Below are 26007 nucleotides of genomic sequence, written 5' to 3'. Positions count from 1 at the left end.
CTGCAGCAGGTGGTCTCTAGGGGCTCGACGACGGAGCCTTCCCTTTCTCAGAAGAATGAGCCCCCCATCTGGGAGCGCTGCTTTCCCAGTCAGCCATAGCCGCCCCAGCTGCTTCCTGAAACGACTCCATTTTCCAAGGTCCTTTCTTCTTAATAAGGAAACCCAATTTGGCGGCTGTTAATGAGGAAGCCAGGCAGGAGGGAGCAGGTCTGGCTGGCGGGACACCTGGGAACGGGCAGGTGTGAGCCTGCGGAACCCGTTCATGGGGCCCCAGGAGGGTCCTGTTCCTCACCGCCCCCCACCCCCTAGGACTGGCAGCCCTCCCAGCCCCTGGCTTCTCCCATGTCCAGCTCACACGTCTGAGGTTCACAAGGAGATGGGTGGGACCTCCGGTCTGAATGCACAGCCGGCACTCTTATGGGTGCCTCCCGCGTGCAGAGCCAGCGCTTGGCGCTGGAGACAGACCCCAGGCTGAGCATGACAGCCCTGCAGTTTGGGGACTAGGGTCTGAGAGGCTGCAGGGCGCTTGGCACAGAGCTAGGGAGCACCAGGCATGTCCATCTGGGGAATTCTAAGCTGTCCGTTGGGCAGCTCCAAACTGGAGCTCCTGGGAAGCAGTGAGTCCCAAATCAGTGCTTCTCCCCAGGTGCAGATTCTGACTCGGGAGGGACCAGTGCCGCTGGGTGGGGACCATGCTTGGAGAATTGATGATAGCGAGTGCCCCGCAGTGGTGGCTGCTGGAGCTCAGTGAGGGATGGGGGAGACTTCCTTGGGGGGAGTTTGAAGAGCTACACTGGGGGAGCAGAGACCCTGGCCTGGGGCCACACAAAACGCAATAGTACAGCATCCCCCTGCCAACTCCTAGAATGGGGCCAGATGTGAAAGCGGCAGGGCCTGGGCTTTGGGGCCAGGCCTACCTCTGGACTGGAAACCCCTGAGGGCAGGGCCCGGGATCCCAGGGCCTGGCATGGAGGAGGTGCTTATCAGCGTTTGCTGAGTGACTGAACGCGACAGTTTGAGTCCCAGCTCTGCCTGACATTGGGGACCTGCCTTAGCCTGCCCGCCTCACCTGTGAAATGGGCACATCTGCCACTCTGGATTCAGAGGCCTGGCGTGGACAGTGACTCACCCCTGCCCTTCCTCCCCATCTTGCTGACAGGTGGTCAGTCGGGTGGCAGCTCAGCAAGGGTTCGACCTGGACCTCGGCTACAGACTGCTGGCTGTGTGTGCTGCAAACCGAGACAAGTTCACTCCGAAGTCTGCCGGTAGGTGACGGCTGGGGGCTCCACGGTATCGTCGGGAGTTGGGGGGGGGGGCACTGGACTTAAACCCAAGGCTGTCACCACCCCTGTTGGCTGGCACCTCAGTTGGTCCAGGTATGGCGTGAGCCCCTGAGTAGCAGCAGCTCACCTGCTGGCCTCTTGAGCCCACAGGTAGGGCCTGTCCCTCATCTCAGGGCCAGCAAGGGGCCCGGGGCACACCACACCCCAAAAACAGGCTAAAGGGAGATGCGTATCATCTCATTCCATCACCACAGTGACCCCTTGGTGTAAGTGCTGTGATCATCCCCATTTTACAGCCCAGGAAACTGAGGCTCAGAGAAGCTGCAGAGATTTCCCCAGGTCACACAGCTAAGAAGTAGCAGAGCTGGGATTTAAGCCTAGGCCTATACTCCAGAATCAGCATCCTTAACCCTGAGGCTCCACTGCATTCAAAAAGATTTTTATTTAAAATAAAACACAAATTAAAATAAAAATGAATCAGTACCTTCAGGATTCTAAAAGACTGCTCTGTATAGTAGTCTCCATTGCAACTCTGTCCCGGCATGGGACCCCCTGACTCTATGGTAAACAGAGGCCACAGAAGATGCCAGGCAGCATTCTGTCTGTGAGGGCTTTAAGCACACTAAAGGTGCAGCTTTACCTGTCCCTCCATCCTCATTACCTTGCTTAAAAGCAGGGGAAGCTGTGTAAGCTTTTACTTGAACAGACCTGGGCAACCCAGCCCTGTCACTTGCTGAGTGTGTGGCCTCTGAGCCTCAGTTTATCTCCTCAGGAAGGCAGGAATGACAATGAGACCTACGTTGCCAGGGTCGGTGCCGAGCAGTGTCTAAATGTTGTTAACGTTCTTTACGGAGTCTTAACAATTCATTGAAAAAGAAAAAAGTCAGTTATTTCCTCTGTATAACAATAAAACAGACGTTTTCTCTGAATTCGTCCATCAGTTCTTTGGAGTGTATATAGAAACAGCTTAATGCAAACGTTTAAAGGACATCTCATGATGGGTTTTCATCAGTCTGCACAGCCCACAATCGCTTGAACACGGGTTTGTGCTTTGCTGTGTTTACGACGGTCCATGCACGTGGATGGCAGGTCACTTATAAAAGGTGGTGAAGGTCTCATTAGCCAATAGCTGCTCTGAGATCCCTGACATGCCAGCCTGTGTTGGGATATCGCTATTGTATTGAACTGCTTGCCAGAAAATGGTCTTGGAATCTCATAAGAGACGTCTGTTCCTGATGGAATCTGCAGTTTTAATAATAACTTAAGTCAATACAATTTTGACAAGGTAAAAATTGCTGCTTATCCAAGAAGCATATACATCCATATCGCTATTTAGTGCCTGCTCTTTGCAGGCATCTGGTCGGGGCTGGGTTGTGCTGAGGGGTAAAACAGATGTGGTCTCACCTCGGGAAGCGTACCATCCAGAGCAGGGATCGGCAAACTTTCTTTGTAAAGGGCCAGATCGTAAATAGTTTAGACCTTGTAGGCAATACGAAAGCAGCCATAGACAATATGTAAACAAATAAGTGTGGCTAGTTTCAAGAAAGTCTTATTTATGAAAGTAGATGATAGGATAGTTTCCTGATGCCTGATCTAGAGGGGGAGAAAATCATCGACCAGATAATCACAGCTGTTTGCTGTACACCAGAAACTAACACAACATTGTAAATCAACTATACTTCAATTTTTAAAAAGAGACATGCAAAAAAAGCACAGCTGTATGTGTGACTGTGTGCGTAAATTCAAGCTGCGATAAGGGCCATGAAGGAACGGTCTCAGGGATGCCACAAGACCACTTGGGAGTGGGGAAAGGCTTCCCTGAGACCCAAAGGTCAAGTAAGAGCTGAGTAGGGGAAGAAAAGGAGGAAGGACTGCCCAGGTAAAGGGAACAGCCTATGCAAAGGCCCTGAGGTAGAAGCAAGCATGGCTTTTTTTTTAGCAGAACTAAAAGGAAGACCAGTGGTTCCAGAGCCCTGGGGCAGAAGTCAGCAGCAGTTAGACACGCAGGGCCTATCTTGAGGGTTGTCCTAAGAGTAACGGGAACGTGGCTAAATTCTAATTTTGCAAAGATCGCTCAAGCTACAAAAGAAAAGATTGCCCAGGGGAGGCCGGTGTGGATGGAGGGAACCAGTTGGCAGATTGCTGGGATGTCAGGATGAGGATGATGGTGGCTGGACCAGGAAGGTTCCACTTCCTGTGGAGTGGAGTGGAGACAGGGATGACTCCAAGGGACATGTAAAAGGCAAAACCAAGACAGGGAGAGTGTGGCCGGAGGGGTAGAAGGAAAACAGGAGAATGGGCTGTCCCAGAAACCCCAGCTGCTCCCCAGGCCCATGTGTAGCCCCTCCCTCAAGGGTCTCTCACACCCCTGCTAGTACGTTCGGGGTGCTCTACCATATTTTGCTTCAATGCCCAGCTCTGTGAGACACAGGATATTTTCTACATTTATGGATGAGGAAATTGAAGCTCAGAGAGGTCTTGTGGCTTGCCTGCTGTCACACAGCTCGTAAATGATAGAGCTGAGAGACTTGAAGTCCTGGCCTCCTGAATCCAGGCCTAAAGGTGTGCCCACTGCATCATTGCTGACTCTGGCACCAGTTGGGGACCGAGATTTAGGAGGCCTCTGATCACCTGGGCCAGGATCTGAGAAGCTACTCCATTTGGGAGAGTTCCTTGCTTCACTCAGATCTCTCTAGCATGGCCCTGCCCTCCTCTAAGTGGTATTTCCAGCATCAGTTCTTCTCCTGAGACAAGGGATTTGTTCCTTCCCCATCTGTACCCCCAGTTGTGCACTGCTCTTTACAGTCTAGAGAGCCCTTTCCCATACATGTGTCTATCTAGTCACATGATACGCCCTAGGCCCACGAGATGCGTTCTCAGTATACCCATTCTGCATCTGAGAACACTGAGGCCCAGCAGGGCCTGTGGCTTAGCTGTTACTTAAATTCACTTATCAGGAGTCAAACCCAGGTCAGCCCCAAGAGCCGTGACTAACCACCTTTCCCAGGCCGCCTGCCCTCTTGAGAAGTATGAGCCTCACGGCTCTCAGGGTCCCGGTCATCCCCCAGCTTGACCCATCTTTTGGGAAGGCAGGGCACCAGTCTGACGGGGAAGGCTTCAGCTCCTGGTTTTGTTGGTTGGGATAAAGGGTCCACGGGGGGCAGGCTTGACCATGAGAGGGGTGGAGACCACAGAGAACACAGCAGTGACCCCAGATTCCAGAAGCGACTCCAGCACTGGACCCCATCTTCTCCACATTGCCCACCTCCCAGACCTGTGGCCTCATCTGTAAAGAGGGATTATATGCCGATCCCACAGGCTGCCCCGGAGGATTAAATGAAATTCCCCAGGCGTGGAAGTGAGGGGCCCAGCTAATACCTGGCACGCACTGGGTGCTAGTCAATATTACTTTCTGGCCTTCCTTCTCCACTTCTGTCTTTTTCCCAACATGGTTCCTGACCTCTCTAAGGCCCTTTCTGCCTTTGGGAGGCTGTTTCCCACCCTCTCTTTCCCTAAGGCTCTGTGGGTGGGTGCATGACCTGCCTAACCCCACCTCTGGGTACAGCTGCAGCTGGGAGAGTCCCCGTGGTGTCAGTTGTGTGTGTGCAGTGGCCACACCGGCCACTACGGGGCCCACCTGGGCCTCTCCCAGCCAGGCTTCTGCAGTTCTAGAACATGCTGTGTCCCCAGAGCTCCTGCAGCCTCTCCGCCCTCCCGTCTTCCCGTCTCCGTCTGGGTTGCCACTCTGCCTCACTGGCTAGTGCAGTTTTTACCCTCCCTGTCCTTCCCTCTCCTTTCTCTCTGAGGGCCTCTGATGCTGTATGTCTGTCTCTGTCTGTCCTTCCCTTTCCTGCTGCCTCTGACTTTCTCCCTGCGTTGTGATGTGTGTGTGCGTGTATATGTGGCGGTGAACATGTCTGTGTGTGTGTGTGCATGTGTGTGCGAGTGTGTCTCCCCTTCTGCCTCCCCCACCCCTTCTCCGACTCTATCTCCCTGTCTGTCTCTCTTGTCAGGAGGCCAAGCTAGGGCCAGAGGGCCAGTGGGATGAGCTCATGCCACGAGGAGCAGAGAGGTGCTTTGTCAGGAGAGATGGTGGTGCGCTGGGCTGGGCTGTTCCTGCTCTGGAGCAGGAGCTCAGGCCTGGGGGCAGTACTGTGTGGTGAGTGTGTGAGTGTGTGTGTGTGTGTGTGCATGTGTGTGTGTGTGTGTGTGTGTGTGTGTGAGAGAGAGAGAGAGAGAGAGAGAGGGAGGGAGAGAGGGAGAGAGAGAGACGGAGCGTGAGCGCAGAGCAGACACTGCAGCAAACAGCCAAGTCAGGCGTCTCCACGTGGGCCCCTCTGATACCCAGCCCCCAGCTCTTTGTTCTGGTGCAGCCTTTAGCCTGTGTGCTCGCACACGGGAGCACGCGCACACGAGCACGCACGACAGCATCCTCCTGGTTGGGAAGGTCCTTGGGGGCCAGCGGCTCCCTCCTCTGCCTCAGTCCAGAAGGTCACCTGCCTTGTACCTCCCCTTGTCCCCAACTCCAAGCCACGGCAGGCCCCCCCCACCGCCCCCCGGTCGCTCCCTGCCTGCTCTCGGCAATTTGGCAGGCAGTGCTGAAATGTCAGCCTCCCTGGCACCAAGAGGCCCATGCCTGCTGGCTTCGTGGGCACCAGGCAGTTATCATGGCCAAGGTCCCCAAGAGCCCTCTGTGTGCCTCTGCTACTGTCCACGCTTGAATGACTCTGTCCCTTTGGTTGCTCCTGTGAATAGCCCAGAGGCGGGTTAAAATAATAGAATAGGGTATGTCAGAACCCAGGGGATGGGGAGCCCAGGGCCCAGAGAAAGGGGGACCTGCCCCAGGTTACAGTGGGGCGGGGCAGAGCCCAGACAAGAGGCTGGGTTGCCCACTGCCCATCCTCATGCCCCTCTTGCCTCCCTGAATGATGACTCTGGGCTCCCTCTGAGAGGTGAGAGGCATGGGGCTGCTGGCATAGTGGAAGATGTGGAGAGAGCCGCAGGTCTGAGAGGTGCCAGGGCATCCCGGGGGCATCCTGGGAGAGGCGACCAGTAGGCATTTGGAAGAAGGGACCGGAGAACTCCGGAGAGAGGTCAGGGCTGAAGAGGCAGCCCCTGAAACCTCCGAGGAGGAGGAGACCAGCCTTCTTAGGGACAAGCAGAGGACAGTTGTCAACAACCTGCCTGTGGGCTGGATGTGACCTGCAGACAGCTGAGGTCCGACTGTTCAGCAGTTTTTTAAAATGCGTATTAGTTGCCAACATTTGCTCTTTGGAAGATTGCACCGTCCAGTCAAATGCCTGGCTTCCTTTGAAAGGGAACCTTGGACCCAGCCCGGCACAGACTGGGTGGTGGCTGACCCCTCGGATAAGTGCCGTGCTTCCCAAGTTGTCTCACACCCCAAGCATTTCCTGAATTTGGAAACCTGCTGGGCCCCGTGGACATGTGTGTTTCTTACCTCTTTTCTACACACATGCTCACATCCCAACACAGCAGCCTGAGCCCCAGGCCCAGGAGTGGAAACCCAAGCAAAGTGGATCACTTGCTTTGTGTTGACAAACATCTGCCTGGTCTGGTTTCTCCAGTGTGCTGACAGCCCCCAGAGGAGCTGACAGCAGACCACAGGAAGGGACTGAGGCATGCCCTGGGCCCCCAGCCAGCCTGGGAGGTGAAGAATCAGGAATGTGATGGGGCCCCTGCTCTGCCCCTCCCAGTCTGTGGCCTGTGATCCACTCAGGAGGGGCTCGGGAGAAGCTTGGTCCTTCTTGGAAGCCCTCGATCCCAGGGGAGCTTGTGCAGCAACTTATGGAGCAGCCCTGAGGCTCAGAGACAGACCCAACCCCAGGGACCAATGGCAAGTGTCCTGCCTCCATCGGAGGACTGGGATGGGGCACAGACCTCAGAGGCCAGCCAGGTCATTTCATCACTCCCACCCAGGACTGCTTAAGCAGGAGAAGGCAGGTCATAAACCATTTTCCTCTGCATTGAAACAGTCCTTCTCGCTCCCACCTAGCTGAATGGGGGGCTCTCAGACCCCCGTGGTGGTGGTCGCATTCCTGGCCTCTCCTGGCGTCCCAGCTCCTATCTCTGCCTTCACGCCTCCCCCGTGGCTTTTCTCCACCCCCTCTGCCTCTGCCCACCCCAGAGCACGCAGCCGCCTTTCCCGTCACCATCACCGGGGAGGACAAATGGCCTCATTCAGGGACACCCTGCCAGATCTGTCTCTCTAAGACAAAGCTGTGCGCAGCTCTGCGTGAAAAACAGCTCGCAGCCGCCCAGTGAGCAGGCAGGATTGGTGGGTGCAAGTTACAGGGGGATTTGTTAACGCTTGCTGGCTCCCCCCAGAGAAAGCGGCAGGTGGGCCCTCGCCCTTGAAATGCCAGGCCGCCCGGCTGGGCGCCTCTTCGAGGCCGGGGACAGACTTCCTCCTGGATACCAACCCCCACCGCCACATCTGAGCTCAGCAGAGCTGGGATGTGAGGGAGGGACTTGGCTTCCTTCCTCCTGCTTGGCCGCCTCTGCACTCCAGGTCAGGTCCTGCTCAGGAAAGGGCTCTGGATTTCATCACCCAGCCCCTGGGAACTGACTCGCGGTCAGCTCTGTTTAAAGGACAAAACCTGTTTATCACTCACCTTCCGTCCAGTCACTGCTGTGAGCGAGGCCACTGGGGCTCTTATCAGCACACCCATTTTGTAGAGGAGGAAACTGAGGCTCTAATAGGGACAAGACAGACCAGGTACATGACTTCTGGGGCTGGAAGCAGGACTTGGACCTCCACGTGATCAGATCTGGACCACAGGGAGCTGTCCCTCTTCTGAGTGACCCTGTGTGAGCAGGTGGGGTAGGTTGTCCTGGGCCAGTGGCCCCTGGCTCCCTCCCCTCCCCCAGCTCCCTGAGGGCTGAGGCCCGGTCACTCTGCTCTTGGAGAAAAAGAACAGTGGGGAAGAGGTCACGTGACAGAGGGTTTGTGGACACAGCGTTCCCGGGCTAAGGAATTGGGGGGAGGGGTGTGCGATGGTCCCTGGGGTGTCTGGTGTGAACAGTGAGGAGGGGGGCAGTGCCACGGAAGAATGAGAGAAGACAGATTTGGAAATAGATTCAAGGCCCTGGAAAAGGGAACTAACTGAGTATTTCAGTGGCCATTAAAAGTGAGGTCCCCTGAAAATGATTACCATCCGGAAATACTTATGACATAATATTAATTTCTTTTTAGAAGGGTAATAAAATGTCATGCTCAGTATGACCTCGACCAGGTGCAAAAACAAAATATACATTTGGTTAGGCAGAGGAAACAGAAAACAGAAGGGAATATACCAAAATGTCAGCTTAGAAATCATGAATCTATCTGGATGGGGGGAGGTAGCTGACTCTTTATTTGCCATATTTTCTGCAGGGAGCATGGATTCTGTCTTGGTCAGGATGGTCGATGGTCACCATGGGTTCCTCTGGAGTCTGGCTGGAGTTGGCAGGGGTGGGGGGAGGCGAGAGCGCCCTGGTCCTTGGGCTGCTCAGCAGTTTCCCCAGCACAGCCCTCTGCTTCCCGAGGGCCTGGGGGGCGGGCCCCTGCTCGCTGGGGAGGCTACACTTCCTGCCTCCTTCTCTTCTGTGGGGTTAGCTCATCGCTGGCTCCCCCCACAGAGCCAGGGTATGCAAGGACACGGCTGCCTGAGGCCCAGCTGGCAGAGATCTCCTTTCTGGGCCTGTGCAGAAGGAGAGGGGGTGGGGGGATGAGGGCATTGGCTCATGGCAAGGGGGTCCTGGGGGCCGGGACCCTGACAGGCCGTGCAGAGCCCTCTCAAGATGGGGCTGCTTGTCTTACCTGGACCCTCACAATTCCAGTCCAGAGCCCCAGCTGGGACGCCACACACATGATTGGGATGGGGGTCTGTGAGGCACAACAGAGGAAGGAGAGGCCACTGGAGGCACCTCAGTCAGATGATGTGTGTCTGAGTTTGGGTTTCCCCAGATGCAGACCCCGCCATGAAGATTCCAGTGCAAGTGATTTATTTAGCACGAGCCCAGAAAGCACCAGTAGAGAAGCAGAGAAATGAGATGCGGAAGGGAAGGAGAAGGATGAAAAAAGTGTGATGTGAAGCACTATGCCTGCTGTGGGGAGCTCCTGGAGACAGAGTAGAATGCTCCCTTCAGTCAGCCTAAGAGGCCAGGATGAGGTGTGCATCCAGCATCTGGCATCCATTATTAGCTGGGGGCTCCTTGGGGTCAGGGTGTGGATGCACCCTCCTGCACTCACCTTGGCGGAGATGCCGGGAAGAGCCACGGTGCCCATGGTAAGCAGAGGGCGTGTGATGAGGCATCCACAGTGCCAACAACAAGGCACCCAATTTCCGTCACCTGCCTCCCATCCTCATCCCCCCACCCCCCACCCTACCATATTCCAGTCCTGGCCATATTCTCCTGATTGTATTCTCCATATTGTTGCTTACTTATTTTGACTTCAAGAGAGGAATTTGAGAAGGAAACTTTCTGTCTTCTCTCTATGGCCACCATACCTGGCAGACCAGCCCCCCTTGCCACATTTAGATGCTAACTGTCCAAATAAAGACAGTAAAGAGCAGGCCCTGCATCCAGGCGTAGCTCCAGGTTCCTGCTCCACGGTAGAGCCTGGGACGGCTCTCTGCTAGTTAAAAAGGGAGCCCAGGATTTGGGAAGCTGACCCTCTCCCCCTGGAACTAGCAACATCCCAAACATGGGAAGAGAGCTGACACGGCAGTGGTTTTCCCACCAGGTCCCATGACCACCGTAAGCCACCTTGGGGGCCACATCCCTTTGTCCACACTTGAGGGTGCTCCAGACAAAGAGGACAGCCCTGGACAAAGCCATGGGGGCTGGGTACCACCCTCCACCTCCACCTCCACCTCCCCTGGGCAGGCCATGCCCCGCCAACACCGCCCCCCCCAGCATCAATTTCTTCCCCAGTCCAATGCATCCATACCATTTCTCTACCTTCGTGGCTGTAGGAAGAATAACGAAGTCCTGGGTGTGGGAATGCCTCTCAAAATAAAAAATACTAAACAGAAATTTTCAGGGCAAGGAACGACAGGCGTCTTGTGCAGGCCCACTCCGTGCCAAGCACGGGGGCTACAAACACATATAAATGCACCACACACAGTCCCTGCTCTTCGGGTTTGAAATCAATGAATGCTCCCATTCTGGGGGTGAGACATGACAGTAGTCCTACACACAGACACAGCCTTTTACACGGCCTTTCTTGTCCTGCCCCATGAGATCCCCACGGCGGGCTTTTTCCCGTTTAAAGAGGAGGAGACTGAGCCTCTGAGGGGTGGGAAGGTGGCCTCAGCAGGGGCAGAAGTGGGGCCAGATCTCTGGCTATCCTTGCCTCTCCGCAGGTGTCCCCAAGGAGATGCACAGCCTCTGGGGTGATGTAGGGCCACAGGGTTATCGCCATTCAGGCACCAAGGTGGTGCCACGTTGCAGCCAGAGCGCTGCCTTCCACCGTCCAGCCCAAAGGTGCATTTGGGACAGAGGACCTGTCAAAACAGTCCCCACTGCCCCAGGGTGCCCTGAAGATGCCGTGGCCGCCCGAGAAGTTAATAAAGCCATGGGCAGCAATTAATTCTGCAGAGGAAAGGGCCAGGTAAGAGGATTAAGGAAGCCAGAGCTTTGGTTTTAAGCTGGAGCTTAGCTTTCTCACCCCCGGAGGAGGGATTTCAGGGGATTCGACGGTGTGAGAGTGACATGGAGCAGGGACTTGGCAGAAAGTGGGCGAGGTGGTTATGGAACTTTCAAAGCAAGCATTGCAAGCCATGGCCTTATAAATACCCTCTGGGTTAGACAGACAGACAGACAGGAATTAATGATGGTGCAGGTATCGTTTGCCTTGCTTATTTAGACTTACAGAGCCACGGCAGGGCAGCTGGATTAGGAAAAGAATTTGATTTATAGCCCCTTTCAGTCATGATAGCAAATATTTGGGCAGCGTTTTCCCAGTACCCGGCACTGTGTGCACCATCCGTGATGATCCCAGACCCATGTCTGCCCCATTTTACAGATGAGGAGACTGGAGTTTAGGAAGATTGAATATTTGACCAAGGTCAGAATTGTGATTCAAACAAGAATATCTAACCCTGAAGCCATAAGCTGCCCCCTACTCTATGTGCAGGTTGCAATGAAATGCTGGGAAAGACATGTTAATACTCAAGAGAGCTTGTCAGGATCACCTGAATTGCTTGCAGGTGGGGATATTAAGTATTTGACAATGACTTGTCCTTGTTGGTGGGTGAGACACCCTCTCATCTTTGAACTCATGAAGTACTCACGGTCTTTTGGAAAGTGAGGAGCAGAGATCCTGGCCTATAGGACACATTCAGTACATGTCAGCCGTTATTATCACAGTTCCCTGGTCAGCCCCAATTTCAAATATTTTTTTCCAGAAGCCATTCATCTATTTCACAGAGAGGAATAGTGGTTAAAAGCATGGACTCTGCAACAGCATGTCTGGGTGTGAAAACCACCCGGCCCTCCACTCACCAGCTGTGTTACCTTGGAAAAGTCATTTATTAAGTGAACCAACATATGTATAGTGCTTAGAATGAGGCCTGGCATATACTAAGTGCTGTATACGTGTTAGCAATCTTATATTCCAACGTGTTGGCATTCAACCTTTCTTAGGACGCCTCTCATACCTGGTGGTAGCCCAAAACCCTGTGCCTGCCCCTATGTTGTGGTGTGCGGTCTGGAAGATATGGATCCTCTACTTAGGTAGGGCCAAGGTCAATGCCAACCACACCCACCTCCAAGTGGGTAGGTAGATAAGCGGGGTCCTATTAACTCAGGCCGGGGAATGGCCCCTTCTTGAGGCTCCAGGGCCAGAAGGCCACAGCTGTCTCCAAGACAGCAGAGGGTCACATGGGGTTAAGAGGGCATCTCTTTCCCCCACAAAGAGGAGGCTGGGCCCCAGTGAGGGAAGCGGGCAGTGTGCAGGAGTGGAGAATAGAGAGCCAGCTGAGGCAGGCTAGACAGGGCCAGCAGCAACCTGTTTGTGCCTTGGCCTGGGGAGGTTTGAGGGCCTCTGTTTCTCCAAGTCTCCCAGCAGTCCTTCTCAAAATTCTTTCAAGAGAGAAAGTAACACTTAAAGTACCATTTATTGGGAATTCCCTGACGGTCCAGTGGTTAGGACTCTGCGCTTCCACTGCAGGGGGCAAGGGTTCGATCCCTGGTCGGGGAACTAAGATCTCGCATGCCGCACGGCTTGGGACCAAAAAAATAAAACTAAAAAAATAAAGGAGCATTTATTGAGCTCTTGCTTCATGCCAGGCTTTGTGCTGGGTATTCTGTGAACATCAGTGCTGATTCACATGAAGAACCAACCCCTTTCACAGATTGGAAAACTGATGAACCAAGAGATTTATTCACTTGTCCAAAGTAACTCCAATCATTGTTGTAACAAGGTGAGGGATGAGTGGATAGATGGCTCTCACTGGATAGATGTTTGGATGATTGAGACTAAAGGGAAGATGGATAAAAGCAAGAGAATAGGGGGAGGGTGTAGACCGGCCTCTGCCCCAACTCCAAGCCTCGCTCCTTCTGTTCCTTCTTGGGTTGTGCCTTCTGTCTCAGGGATCAGGCTCATTGTGAGTGTCACACTCAGCCTGTCCCCAGGGCCCATCTGGCAAACAGGGACAGGAAGGAAGACCCTGGCCAACAGACCACCATCCTCTTATCCCTCATAAGCTACCCAAGTCACTTTGCACAGCAGAGTGAGGACTTAGGAGGTACCAGGCCCTGGAAACTGTGGTCTCAGCCTGCAGGCCCCCAGCCCTGGCCTCCGCGCTTTCAGAGGCCCTTGAGTCAGGTCCAGTGAGTTGCTCGGATAGGGCTGGTCTCAGGACATGCAGAGCCAAGGTCTGGAAACCAAAGAGGGGGAAGCATGGGACAGGGGTCCAAGCTCAGGCTTCAGGGTCAGGCTGACCTGGGCTCAGCTCAGCTCCATCACTTCCATGCCACTTGTCACCCCAGCCATGTCTCCCAGCATCTCACAAAGTAATGGGTACAAAGTACTTAACTCAAGCTGGCATCTCAGAAGGGCTCCGTACCTACCGTTCTGCTTATTGAGTCCTGCATTGCAGCACAGGCTCTAAAACGTACTTGCTGTGTGACTTTATGCAAATCACTTCACTTCTCTAAGCTTGGGGTCCAGAGGATCTAGAATCCAGGTTTCCTGGCTGGAGCGGCAGCAATTCTGTTTCCTTGGCAACCCAGCTTCCTCTCAAGGGACCATCTGGATCACGTCACTGTGGCAAGGTGCTGCCCAGGCAACCAGGTGTTTGTGTTTTGCAGTGGAAGCTCTGCAAGGTGGTAATTCCCCTCACTGGGGACAGGGTGGTGGCCAGGCGGGTGGCTGGAAGGGATCATCGCTGTCTCAGCCGTGCCTGCCCTTGCTATTCCTGGGTCCAGAGGGAAACAGACTCCAGAGCTTAGGAACTCTAGCCAATGACTTTCCTTGAAGAGCTATTAACAGATGCTTCATTATATTCCTAGGCACATTTTCTGGCTTGTTGAGGCTGGCCAGGTGGGAAACGCTGCCTGGGGCTGGACTCCTGTAGGGAATTCCAAAGGACCCAGTCTCACCTGTTTGGGATGAAGAGCCACTATTGTCTCTGGCAGGAAACAGGAATTGCTGGGGGGAAAAAATAGGACTCTGCTTTTGAAACAGGCATATAATTATAATGACAGCAGAAACTTGGTGCAAAGGATAAACTAATTCACCCCTTCAACAGATGTGCATGGGCATCTATTATATGCAGATTTTGTGACTGGCACTTAGGTAACCCTGGAGATTGTCTGTATCTGCAAGGAGCTCACAGACCTGGACAGTTTAGGAAAAACACAATGTCAACAGACCCACATCAGCCAAGGGAGAAGCTGAAGGGGTGGTGGTATGCAGAACCCTCTGGGGGCCAGCAACTTCCAGCAGCAAGCTCCCAGCCCAGAACAGCTGGAAAACCAGGGGACAGTTCAGGGATAGCCCGGGCTCTGCCATCACTTCACACAGGTGAGCGCCTTGACTTTTACAACAGCCCACGAAGGTGAGCTCTGGCCCCTTTTCCAGATGGGGAAACTGAGGCTCCGAAAAGTGAAGTCCATGCCCAGGGTCACACAGCTGGGGAGTGGCTGGCCTGAGATCAGAACTGGGTCCATCTGCATCCACAGTGCATCTTCTGGGGGGACCCTGCTCTCCTGGTGGGCTGTCAGGGGTGGCTCCATTGCCTGGAAGCATGTGGCCTCTGTGCTGAACAAAATAAAATAATCTTCCACCTCTCTGTCCTTCTGGCTCTTTCTCTCTCTTCCTCTACCTATCTATGTCTCAGCCCCCCACCCTCTCTCCTTCCCTCCCTTTTCATCTCTCTCCCTCACTGTCCTTCTCCCCTCTCCTTTCCTCTCTCCTTCATTTCCTTTGTCTCCCCGCCTTTCCCCTTGGGACCACAGCGCCATGCACCACTGGTCCCGCTGGCTGCAGCTCATCTCTGCCTAGGTGTCACCTGCAGCCTCTTACTCTGGGCCCCAGGCTCACTGTCCTTGGATGCACCGCCCAGTCCAGCCCCTGTCGAGCCCTGGGCTACACCCCCCAGCAATGCCTGCTGCTGTTTGGTGCTGTCCCCCTCCTGGACACCCTCAGCTGAGGAAGTGACATTATGGCATGTCTTCCCATTTCCTCCAGGCTCCGTGTGGTCCTGAGCCCACTCTCAGATGTGCGGCCCAGATGTTTAGAATCACTGCCTCCCAATAAAGCGTCTGCTGGGAAGCCGGGAGGCAAGGGGCCCGCATGGGTGAAGGGCCCACGTCTGTGCAGACGGGGCTGGGAAGAGAGAAAATGGGAGCTCGCCCTCCCCAGGCACAGACAGCAGGAGATTGGTGTGCCGTCGAGCTCCATGGGAAAGCCGAGCGCGGGCGAGTGCAGCGGGGCGCCCTGCCCTGTGTGCTTGACCCTGAGCCGCTCCTCAGCGTCTCAGGGGAGAGACGGGTGTGCCCACCCCGTGGGACAGGGCTTCTGCATCTGTTTCTTTCCTCCCACCCCAAGTGGAGACAGAACTGTGGGAGGAGAAAAACAATAGAGGAGAAAGGCACTGCCCCTCTAAAGAGAGAGGACAGGGAGCGGGGAGGTGGCTTCATCTGTGGGGTCTGTCCCTCCCAAGCACTGGCCAAGGCTAGACTTCGGGCTCTGGGTCCCAGGCCCCCTGCTTGTGCGGAACGGGCTTCCTCAGCTTGGAAGACCCACATGTCCACACAGCCAGGAGGCGGAAACTACAGGGTGGCCCTGGGGGATCAGAGAGCCCAGCACCCCCAGCGGGGCAACCACCATGCAGGGGGCCACTTGAGGCCGTGTGAGACACACACCTGCTACTGCCAGGGCTTCCAATTTTGCGAGAAATCTCCTGAGTCTTTTAATGTCGTCGATTACCTCTTATTGAAGACCCATTGCTGGCCAGTCCAGCCGTGCCTGAGGGCTGGCTCTTAGGTGGCCAGTGGAGGCATGGGACTTAAATCATTGAGGATCAAGCGGGGACAAATGGATGCATGACTGATGGGAAGAGGAAGGGTCTGTCTGTGGAGTACATGGGAGTGTGTCATCTTCATTGAATACAGAAAGAAGTATCGTGCCATGTCAGCAGGGGAGGGTTGCTAGTGAGGGGCACCTGAATGGGGTGGGAGTGGGGCGAAATCACCCACGTGGCATGTCCAGCCAGGGAGGTAGGCCACCCTGGGTTTGGATCCTGTTCCCTGCTTTCAAGCTGTGTGACTTCAGGTAACTGACATAACCTCTCTGATCCTTAGCGGTAGCATCAGGAAACAAGGGATGATAACCATATATTCCCTCCCAGTTGTTTGTGGTGTTTGAGATGTTGAGGATTAGATAGATGGTGTAGGGGAAGCTGTGCCTTGCACAGAGTGAGGACTCGGTGTCCATTTGCCAGATCCCAGTACCTGAGGCAGAACACGTGCGTGAAGAGTACCCTGTCCCCCAAAATCAGCTGTGAGAGGAAGAAGGTTGGGTCGGGGCGGAGGATACTGTGTAGTGGAGAGGGAAGGGGAAGAAGGAGGACAGTGCCCTTTTGGAGTACAGGGGGTATATAATAAGAATAAATAGTAAGTATCCGTAGTAGTGTCATTTTAATTGCTACTGTTACTCTCTGATGTGAATGTCAGCGTGCAGAGGGCCTTTCAGGATCACCTGGCCTATTTTTATCTGAGAGGAGACTGGCACAGAGAGAGGGAGCATATCTTCCAGCATCCCTCATCATACCAGCAGTAAGACCGGCCTGATGCGGTACTTAGCACTAATATTCTTCTTGTTACTGCTAGTAGCACTGTTACTCCCATGACAGCTACTATTACTGCGATTTCAGTTACTCACACTAGCCTATTGCTTCTAATACTACCATTATTTTCCTAGTACTATGAATCAATTAAGGAGTGAAGTTTTATTGAGTATTTACCATGTTCCAGGTGCTGGGCAAAATACTGCAGAGGCTTCCTCTCCTTTCATCTTTATAAAGATATTAAGAAGAAACTGAGACTCAGAGAGGTTAATTACGTGCTCAAGGCCATACAGTTAGCAAGTGGCAGGGCTAGAATTAGACCCAGGCAGTCCCGCTCCTGCACATCTTGAGTACCAGGTCAGACCACCTCCCAAAAGAAGGAAGGAGGCTTGACAACCCCGAGCCTGGATGAATGGAGGCCTGGATGCATCCCAGGAGTAGGGCTGCCTTGTGAATTAGCCCAACGGGCAGCTACCTTTGTGGAGGGATCTAATAATCTCTCTCCTGCCTTGTTTCACAAGACCTGAAATTCCACTCTTCACATGATTTTCTTTGGATTAAGTTTCATGTGCCTCTGTCTGTTAGCCTTGTTCATTCAGTCTGCCATTTGGTAAGAGCATGGTGATGGGTGGTGAGGCCAGGTCCCAGGCTCAGAATCCTGGCTTCCAGTTCTGGCTGCTTGTAGCCTGGGTGACTGTGGGCCGGTCCCTTTATCTCCCAGTGGTGGGATGTCAAATCTGAAGCTCCCAGCTCAGGGCCTCATAGAGTGGCCCCTCTGTCCTTCCCCTGCAACTCTGCGAGACCCCTGTCATAGCCCCAGGTGTAATACTCCTTGCAGATGAGACCCCCACCCCCAAGGCCCAGGCCAGTGAAGGCAGGAAACCGGCAGATTGCATCTAGAAAAAAACCAGAATTTAGAGATTACTCATCCATTCATTCAGCAAACGTGTATTGAGTGCCACAGTGTCCCGGGCCTATGCTGGATGCCTGGACACTGTGAGTGAGGTAGATGTGGTCCTTACCCTCCAGGAGCTCAGGGCTTCATGGAGAGGACAGACTTAGAATAAATGCCCTCCGACGATGATGTAATCGTTGTGACGGGCCCTACAAAAGACACGTGGAGGGGGCCGTGAGTCTGGGATCTTAGAGAAAGCTTTCTCAAGGAAATGACCCTTGCAGGAAGGCTCCAAGGAGAAAATCTGCCCAAAGAGGAGGACAGAGAAAGACATTCCAGGCAGAGGAAACAGCGCGTTAAAAGGCCCCAGGTGCAGAAGGAATGTGGGTTCAAATTTTCTCTCTACTTTTTCTGACTCGGTAGCTCTGTGCAAAATGCTTCTCTCTGAGCCTCAGTTTCCTCACCTGTAGAATGGGAACAGTTGCCACCTGCTCCCCAGGGTTCCAAGCAACTGAGAGGTTAAGGGGTATGAAGGTGGTGGTGGTGGCACTGCCCCCCTGAATGCCTAGGGAATCTGGAGGCTGCCTCTTGGCTCCTAGCTTCCAACCCCCCCCCACACACACACACACACTTGAGGCTTCTGTCGGTACTGGTTTTTCCTCAGCATAATTAGGTAATTGGGCCAAATTCAATTACACACCACACTCCCGGGTCTGTCTGGGGCCCAACGGGGGCGTGGGCTCCCTTTGCTGTGGGGGAGCAGTGGGAGTGCTGCTCCCAGAGTTGTGCCTTCCCACCATGCATCCCAGATGGGGAAACTGAGACAGGGAAGAGGCAGTGCTGCTTAGCCCCAAACCTCAGGGCTGAGATCCCCAGGGCTGATTTTTTTTCCCCTCCTTGACAGCCCCAACCCAAACTGTGAGCCCATGGCTTGTCCCACCTTTCAGATTCATCACAGGGGTCCTGGCTCCTCTCCCCCTGGACAAGCCCTCCCCCCCCACCCCGGAGGGTGGGATTCAGCTTCCCTGCCACCCTTGGATTTGTGGCAGTTTCTCCTCCCAGCTGCAGACTGGTACCCAGCCACTGTTTCACTTTGATTGGTATGTGAATTTGAGGGGAGAGCACACCTTGACTTCCAGGCTGAGGGGTGTGCTGTTCCCACCTGCCAAGCTCAGCTCTGAGGATCCTGATTTCAGCATCAGGCCTCCTACTCCTTGCCCTGCCCTGGCGTCCACTTTGGATTTTCCCCAGACAGACATTCCTTCGTGGCCTGTCTGCTGACGTCCAGAGCCCCCCGGGGCTGGGGGACACCTGGGACCACACTGCAGGTGTGAGGGGAGTCACCAGCCCCCCTGGGCTGCCATGGCTGTGAGTACAGGGCTAGAAGGGAGCAGGCACCTGGGAGAGTGTCCTCTCACACGGGGCTGTCAGGAGAGGAGGGCAGGAAGTGCACCAGGTGACACAGGATTCCTGGCGAGCTTTAATGGGCTTAGGAAGTTCATAAAACTGCTGTATTGCTGCCTAGGATACGCTGAGGTGCTTGGGCACGCTTCTCAACACCCTTCCTCTCCTCTTACCTATCACAGCACCCCAAAACAGAAAGGGCCTCAGAAACCATAAGCCTACCAGTGTGGGATCCCCTTTACAATTCCCCATCCTCAGCTTACACACCTCAGGTGACAGGGTGCTCACTACCACCCTGGGAAGCCCTGACTGTCAGGAACTCCTTCCTTCTTTTGAGCCCAAACCCGTCCTTTATTCAACGCGGCGATCCTTCCTTCTGATGCATGTGACCCCCGCTGTGGATGAGAAAAGGACTGAAGGGTTCAGGGTCTGGCCCCCGACCTCCCTGTGAGGAGGGGGAAGAACAGAGTGGGGCAGGCCCTCCCCGTCTGAACCCCAGCTCATAGAAAGAGACAGTGGATGGACAGGAGCCCTTTAGAATAGTAAGTCCTCATGTGTTTAGGACTTTACAGTTTGCAGGGCACATCCTTGACATTACCGTTGGTGGAAACACGGAGAGATGGCCTGGGGCTCTGGAACAAATCAGAAGACCTGGATCTAGTCCTGGCTCTGCCACTAACTTGCTGTGTGACTGGAGGAAGCCCTAGTCCCTCTCTGAGCCTCAGTTTCCTCATCCGAAAATTAAGACTAGGCTCTATTTACTTCAATGCTGAGAGTTGGGGGTTCCAAATAGGCAAGCAGAGACCCTGGAAGGAAAAGGGCTGCACGGAACAGGCCCTGCAGGTTGTGGGGCACACTGGGGTCACGTGGTTGTTGGAGCAGCCTGCATTCAGCCTTGCCGGGCCCCCCCAGCCCAGCATCAGAGTGTGTGGCCTGAAATCCTTCCCCCAGCTGAGCGCCATTTCTTCTTCTGCAGAGAGGAGGATGGCATCCTCGAGGTGCCCGCATGAGCCTTTGTCTGAGGAGCATCAGGAGTGAAATTTGGCCGCCGCAGGCCAGACAGGGAGGTGTGCCGCCCAGCCAGGCAGGCAGACAGACCGACAGCTTCAGCAGGAAGGGAAGTTGCCTTTCCATCTGCAGGGAGCTTATGTCAGTCCAACTGGGGGCCGCCCGGAAGTCCTCCGTCAAAGCTGTGTCCTGGGAGAAGCAATAAAGCCCCAGGACTGCTGAGGCACAGACATTCGTGCTGCCTTGGCCGTCCCATCCCTTCCAAGGCGACTCCAGAAATCAATGGGAAGAGATTCATGAGGGTCCTGGGTGGCGTGCTCCCCTTCACCTCTGGCAGCCCCTTTGTTAGCTGGCCTGAGCTTCCTGTCTGAACAGGCTGCTTCCACTGAGAGGCAACCCACATTCTTGCACACAGCAAGGCTGGGGACCCAGTCTCTGGGCTGGCAAAGCAGCGGGAACAGCACTGCAGACCCTACTGTTCACTCATTCATTCCCTGATTCACTTATTCATTCAGGTAGCTGGTCCGTGCTTCATTCACACAGCAGATATCAAGCATCTGCTTGGCATATTGTAGATCCTGTCGATATAACATGTGCAAAACAGACAAAAGTCGCTGTTGGCAGGGAGCTTGACTTCTGGCAAGGGAGATAGCATTCGCAAGAGGAATAATTGAAATACATCAGTCATAAATGCTAAGGAGGAGCCTAAGTCAGGAAAGAGTGGTAGTAAACGTCAGGAGGGGTTGCAGATTTGGGCAATGCAGCTGAGGAAGGCTTCCTGAGACTCGGGTGTCCCCTGGGTGGAGGCCTGCAGGAGGTAGGAAGTGAGTCTGGCCACCTGGAGAAGAGCATGGGGGTGTCTGCAGCCTGAAGGCAGGGAGACTGGAAGGAAATGAGGTCAGGAAGGTGACAGGGGCCGGGTCACACAGGGTTCTGTGGGGGCATCATAAAGACGTGGATTTCTACACTGACTGAGCCAGAGCGGTTTAAGCAGAGGAATGATGAGCTGTGACTTAGGTTTCGGCAGCATCACCGTGGCTATTCGTTTGCTAGAGATGCCATAACAACGTACCACAGACGGGGTGGCCTGAACAACAGGATTGCATTGTCTCGCAGTTCTGGAAGCCAGAAGTCTGAATCAAGGTGTCGTGGTGGCAGGGCCGTGCTCCCTCGCAAGGCACCGGGGAAGGACCCGTTCCAGGCATCTCTCCTGGCTTCTGGTAGTTCCCTGGCTCATGACAGCAGAACGCCAGTCCTCACATGGCACTCTCCCTGTGTGCGCGTCTGTCTCTGTGTCCAAATTTCTACTTCTTATCAGGACACCAGTCATATGGGATTAGGGTCCACCCTAATGACCTCATTTTAACTTGATCATCTGCGACCCTGTTTCCAAAAAAGGTCACATTCCCAGGTACTGGAGGGAAGCCCTTCAGCACCTTTTGGGGGAGGGGGGACCCACAACCCCACAGCCTCTCAGCCTCTTGAGAATGATCGCTGTTGTCTCCTTTGGTCCTCCCTGGCACCTGGTATTAGCTGGCCTCGCTCCCATTTTACAAAGGATGAGGCAGAGGCCCAAGGAAGCCAAAGTGACTTGTCCAAGGCCACCAGCTAGTCAGTACTTGTTTCCTAAGGCTCAGCCTCCAATTCCAGGCACATCCCCACCCTCCACAACTCCTCGGCTAGCAGGGACATGGTCAGTTCCTTCCTGTCTCCGGCCTTTCTGTGTAGCTGAGAGGCTGTGGGCATCCTAGTGGCATGGGCAGACAGCCTGGGCACAGCTGCCTTCCCAGCTGAGTGGATGGAGGGGCAGGCAGTTCTTAAAGACAGAAGCCACCTGAGGGACCATTTCATGCCTTGTTCCTGGGTTCCCTCCCCCATCCTCTCTCCTCCTCCAGCCTGGCAGGAGGCTTTCCTGGAACCCCGATAACCTCACAACCCTAGGGTTTCTTGGAGGTGCCAATGGACGTGTGGGGCAGGGGTTGGTTTTGCTTTCTTAATGAAACGATTATAAGATTTGGGCCGATGCCAAATGCAGACTTCTGGGAACGCAGCCTGAGTGTGGGTTGAGGGCCCTGCTGGAGGATACATCCGGGAAGGGGGTGGGGAGCAGTGACAGGAGGTTCTGAGCCAGGTAGGTCTCATTCTCCACCGTGACCCCATGCCCCCCCTCAGGTGGAGCCCTGGACAACCCGGAATGTCAGGTGGATGGTTAAATCACACAGAGGCTAAACGGGAAAAAGAAACACAAAGAAAGAAGACATTTCTATATATGTAATGTGATGTGCTGGAAAGAATATAAAACATGACTCTCATCACAATTCTAACTCGCTGTGTGACTTTGATGGTCACTCTCTCTAGAGTCCCATCTTGGGAATACGGTATTATGGTTGCTGGTGCAGACTTCAGAGCCAGATGGCTGGGGAGTTTAAATCTTTCTGCAAGTTGTCTAAACCTTTCTGTGCCTCACTGTTATCCTCTGCAGAGTGGAAATAATAATCACACCTTATCAGAGAGGGCTGTCTGTGAGGATGGCATGCTGATACTTGGAAAGTGCCTAGAACTGTGCCTGGCAACCAGCAGGCACTTTGTCAGTGGGAGCTATTACTGTGGACAGAGGAGAGGCCTGGATCCAGTTTGGGGCTTCCAGCTCTGTGTCCCCAGTGGGAGTGTGCCCTCCCACTGTCCCCATGTGTGGATAGAGTCTCGAGGCCTGGCAGAGACACCTGCATTGGCTGGCTGGGAGCTGAACGTCAGCTGTGCCTTCCTTCTTTGAGATTGTACATGTAGAATTAAGGAGGCTGACCAGGGTGAAGGAGGAAGGGAAAGGGGCAGAGGGGACAGTATTATCAAAGGACACAGGAGTTTGTGTCCTGACCCCTCAGAGGTGGGCAGAAGCCCCAGAAAAAGGTCCCTGGAGGCAGAGCCCCTGAATCAACTCACGCACAGTGCAGCTGCTTGAACCTTCCTGGGGCAGCTGCGCTGCAGTGAGACAGATGCTTCATGGCCGGTTATCCTCCAGTATGTGTGCGTATGCTTACTGAACCCACTCCATGCCCTGCACGCGCTTCCATGCGCCTTGAGAAGGATCAGTTGAATGGAGACAGATGGCCAAGCAGCTCCCAAGGCCTGAGCTCACGACTCCACACTCCCATGGACACCACCTGGGGCCTCCCCGTCTTCTTCACTCTCCCTCTGAGTGCTGGAGCCCGCATGGGTGACATCTCTGAGTCACAGGGATCCTTGTTGAGACCTGCTGAATCAGCAAAGCCCTGCTTGAGGAAGACCTGGCTCCGTGGCTCTGGGGTTCATTGTTCTGCCTCTCAGTCTCAGCTGGAGGGAGCTGGGGTTGTGTATGCCCCTAGCCACCCCCCCCACCAAAGCCTTACAGAGGAGGTGACCCAGCCCTGAGCCTGGGAACCACTTTCTACATCCCACCCCCCCCAGGGGGACCTACATCCGGTGGCTTTGCTCATTCATACTTACTGGCCTGGGCTGGGACAGGATCCAGGAGCCCATCCCTCTGGAGGTGAGCTGGGGAGGCCTGGAGGAGGCTCCTCCGGCACCACAGACTTCCCCTCCTTCCCCCGCCACCACCAGGGCCTCCATGGCCTGGTTGGTCCTGAGGAGGTAGGCCCTGCACGACAGGCTCCCCAGCTGGGTGAAGCATCCTCCCTCCCGCTCCCTCCAGTGCAAGCCGTGGCTGCCTTCCCAGCTGCAGTGCTGTGATTTATTGGCGGCTCCTTCTCGCCAGGGCCCATGGCAGGAGGAGTTCAAACACCCGCAGGAGAAGCCACCAGCTATTGATCCCTGAATCAGGCTTCCCAAGGGCTCCCGGACATTCATCAAGGAGCCACGGCGCCAGGGGCCGCAGCTCTCCCTTTCTTCTTCCTACTTCTGCCTCCCAAGTCATTCCTCCGGGCTGTGCCCCCCTCGCCGAGGTCACTCAGGAGAGCTCCCCGAGTGCGAGTGCGCTCAGAGGTGGAGAGTGCCTTTGTCTGCAGCCGCTTTCCTATAGATCCTTATCAAGGCAGGCGCCCAGGGGGTGGAGCAAGCCACTTTGGGCCTCAGGCTTTTGAGCAAATCTTTGGAAGTTGGAAAAGTGGAGTTGGAACGTGGAGTAAGTGGAGAGAAACCCTTCTGAAGCAGGAAGTGGTTGGAGTACCCATATTTCTCCAGACTCAGGGCTTGTAGTAGTATTAAGAGCCTGCTAACCAGTGAGCCGGACTGGGGCTTGAATGGGACCAAGCAGGCCTTGAAATGAGCATGTGAAAACGAGAGCTCTAGCCAGGAGGCCTTCTGTGAGGGCTGGTGAATGGATTCTTGAAAACAATTTGTTTTCCTAATTACATAAATCGGCTAGTGGAGAGTATTTACCATTTTTTTTCCCTCACCTGGGGAAAGTCAGTTGGTCCCAGGCCTGTGAAGTTTAAATAAGCATATCACTACTCTTCTTTCAGCCCACCTTGGGGAGGTCACACCTTCCAGAGTAGGTCCCAGGGAGAGCTGAGAGGTGGGGGAGGAGTGGGGCTGTCTTTAGTTTCCCAGGTCCTGGCACCAGGTCTGTGTTCCTCTGATGGAAACCTCTGGTCAATTCCAGTCCAAATTCTGGTTCAACCTATAGGAGTGGTTTTTCTGAATTCAGTGCTTGAAGCCACATGGTACCACCACATACCGGGTATTTCAAGAATGAACCTGGAAGTTCCAAACATTTGGGTCTTTGGTGGCTCCAGAGACACTAAGAATCAGACAGATATTGTGAACTGTCATTGCAGAGAACTCCTGGGAGGGGAGGATCCAGAAGAACCGTGTTCTGGTTATTTGAGGTCTTGGCAGCTTTGAATTCTGTATAATCGAGGTTTGAGTCCTGACATCATGTTAAAACCAGATTTATGATAGAAAACAGGCCTTAGGGACATCCGTCTCAGTGTTTTCTTCTGAAACGTGGACCCAGTTGTCGTGCCTCCTCAGTTTCTGGGTGTCACTGGCTGAGCACTGGGATTTGGAGTCTGTGGTATGCAGGATCTGCAATGGGGACTGGGCCAACCAAAGAGAAAGATGAAGGGTCTTCACTGGCCACAGGGCTCTTTGCTCATGAGCTCCCAAACTCCTGTGGGGCTGCTTGGGAGGGCAGGGCCCCAATGGATGTCTCAGTGAATAAACGACTGTCCCTAAAGAAGCCATTGTAACCCAAGATGAGGGAAGGTTCCTCCGAGGAGGGGAGACTGAGCAGCCTGGAATTTGGGCAGAACAGAAAAGTCCTTACCCTGGCCGCCCCAGGGCTGGCCCTGCAGGAAGGCGATGGAAATTAATCTCTCTTGCGGGAAGCTAGTTCTTGTCCAAAAGGCAGCAGGTTATAAAGTATGAATTAATCCATTTAACCAGCTCCTCTGAGGGAAAGCCCATGACAACTGCATTTCCAAATGCCATCTCTGAAAGTGATATTTCAAGTGGCAGTGGGTGGGATTAGAGCCTGCTAACGATTTATGTCAAACAAGGAACAAGAACATAATTTCTAGATATGTGATTTGTTTCAGGCGCTTCCAGGGCTGGCAGTAGGACAGACACGAAGGTTCAGGGGCCAGCCAGAGCTCAGACTGAAAAGGGGGGGGATGTAATCGGGAGTGATGGAAGGAGAACAGGAGAAGCAACGTCAAAGGCTAGCTGACCTGGTCATTTACCCATGATGGCAAGGAGAGCAGTGCAGAGCAGTCTAATATAGAGGAGATTTTTCAAGGCAGTTCTGGTTACCTTTCATTAGGGTGAATGATGGGGCCCCACTTACCTTCCTAATTGTTTGGGCAGTTAAGTCGACACTCAAGAAACCTTCACTGCAGGTGGGCTGGGGGAAGGGGCTTAACATAAAGTTTCTCCCAAGAGGGTCGTGGTGATGGGAAGTGCCCACGAAAGAGGAAGGAGCGAAGAACCCTTTGGGGTGGTAGGGCGGCGGGTGGGCTTCCAGGTGTGTCTGCTCAGCTCAGCGCCAGCAGCCCTAGCGACAGACAGGCTGGAAGGAAGAGGCCGCGGCCACCACAGGATGCAATGTCAGGAAGGCAGCAGCTCCCGGGGCGGGGCAGTGCCGCGCTCAGCAGCCGCCCCCGGCTTCCCTACCGCCGCTGGT

At 54.3% G+C, this 26007-nt stretch overlaps 1 protein-coding gene across 3 annotated transcripts in view; it reads left to right on the top strand.

The window, feature by feature from the left end:
- The window catches only part of ZMIZ1 (zinc finger MIZ-type containing 1), a 166964-nt gene that overhangs the window by 72162 nt on the left and 68795 nt on the right, over nucleotides 1-26007 (top strand). For all 3 annotated transcript variants that reach the window (XM_059054273.2, XM_059054274.2, XM_059054272.2), the window contains exon 5: nucleotides 1160-1265. In XM_059054273.2, the coding sequence (XP_058910256.1) occupies nucleotides 1160-1265 (106 nt within the window). The remainder of the gene's footprint in view (nucleotides 1-1159; nucleotides 1266-26007) is intronic.

Source organism: Kogia breviceps, chromosome 2 (genome assembly GCF_026419965.1).
Source record: "Kogia breviceps isolate mKogBre1 chromosome 2, mKogBre1 haplotype 1, whole genome shotgun sequence".
Lineage (NCBI taxonomy): Eukaryota > Metazoa > Chordata > Mammalia > Artiodactyla > Physeteridae > Kogia > Kogia breviceps.
This window is presented reverse-complemented; position numbering and strand designations above follow the sequence as displayed.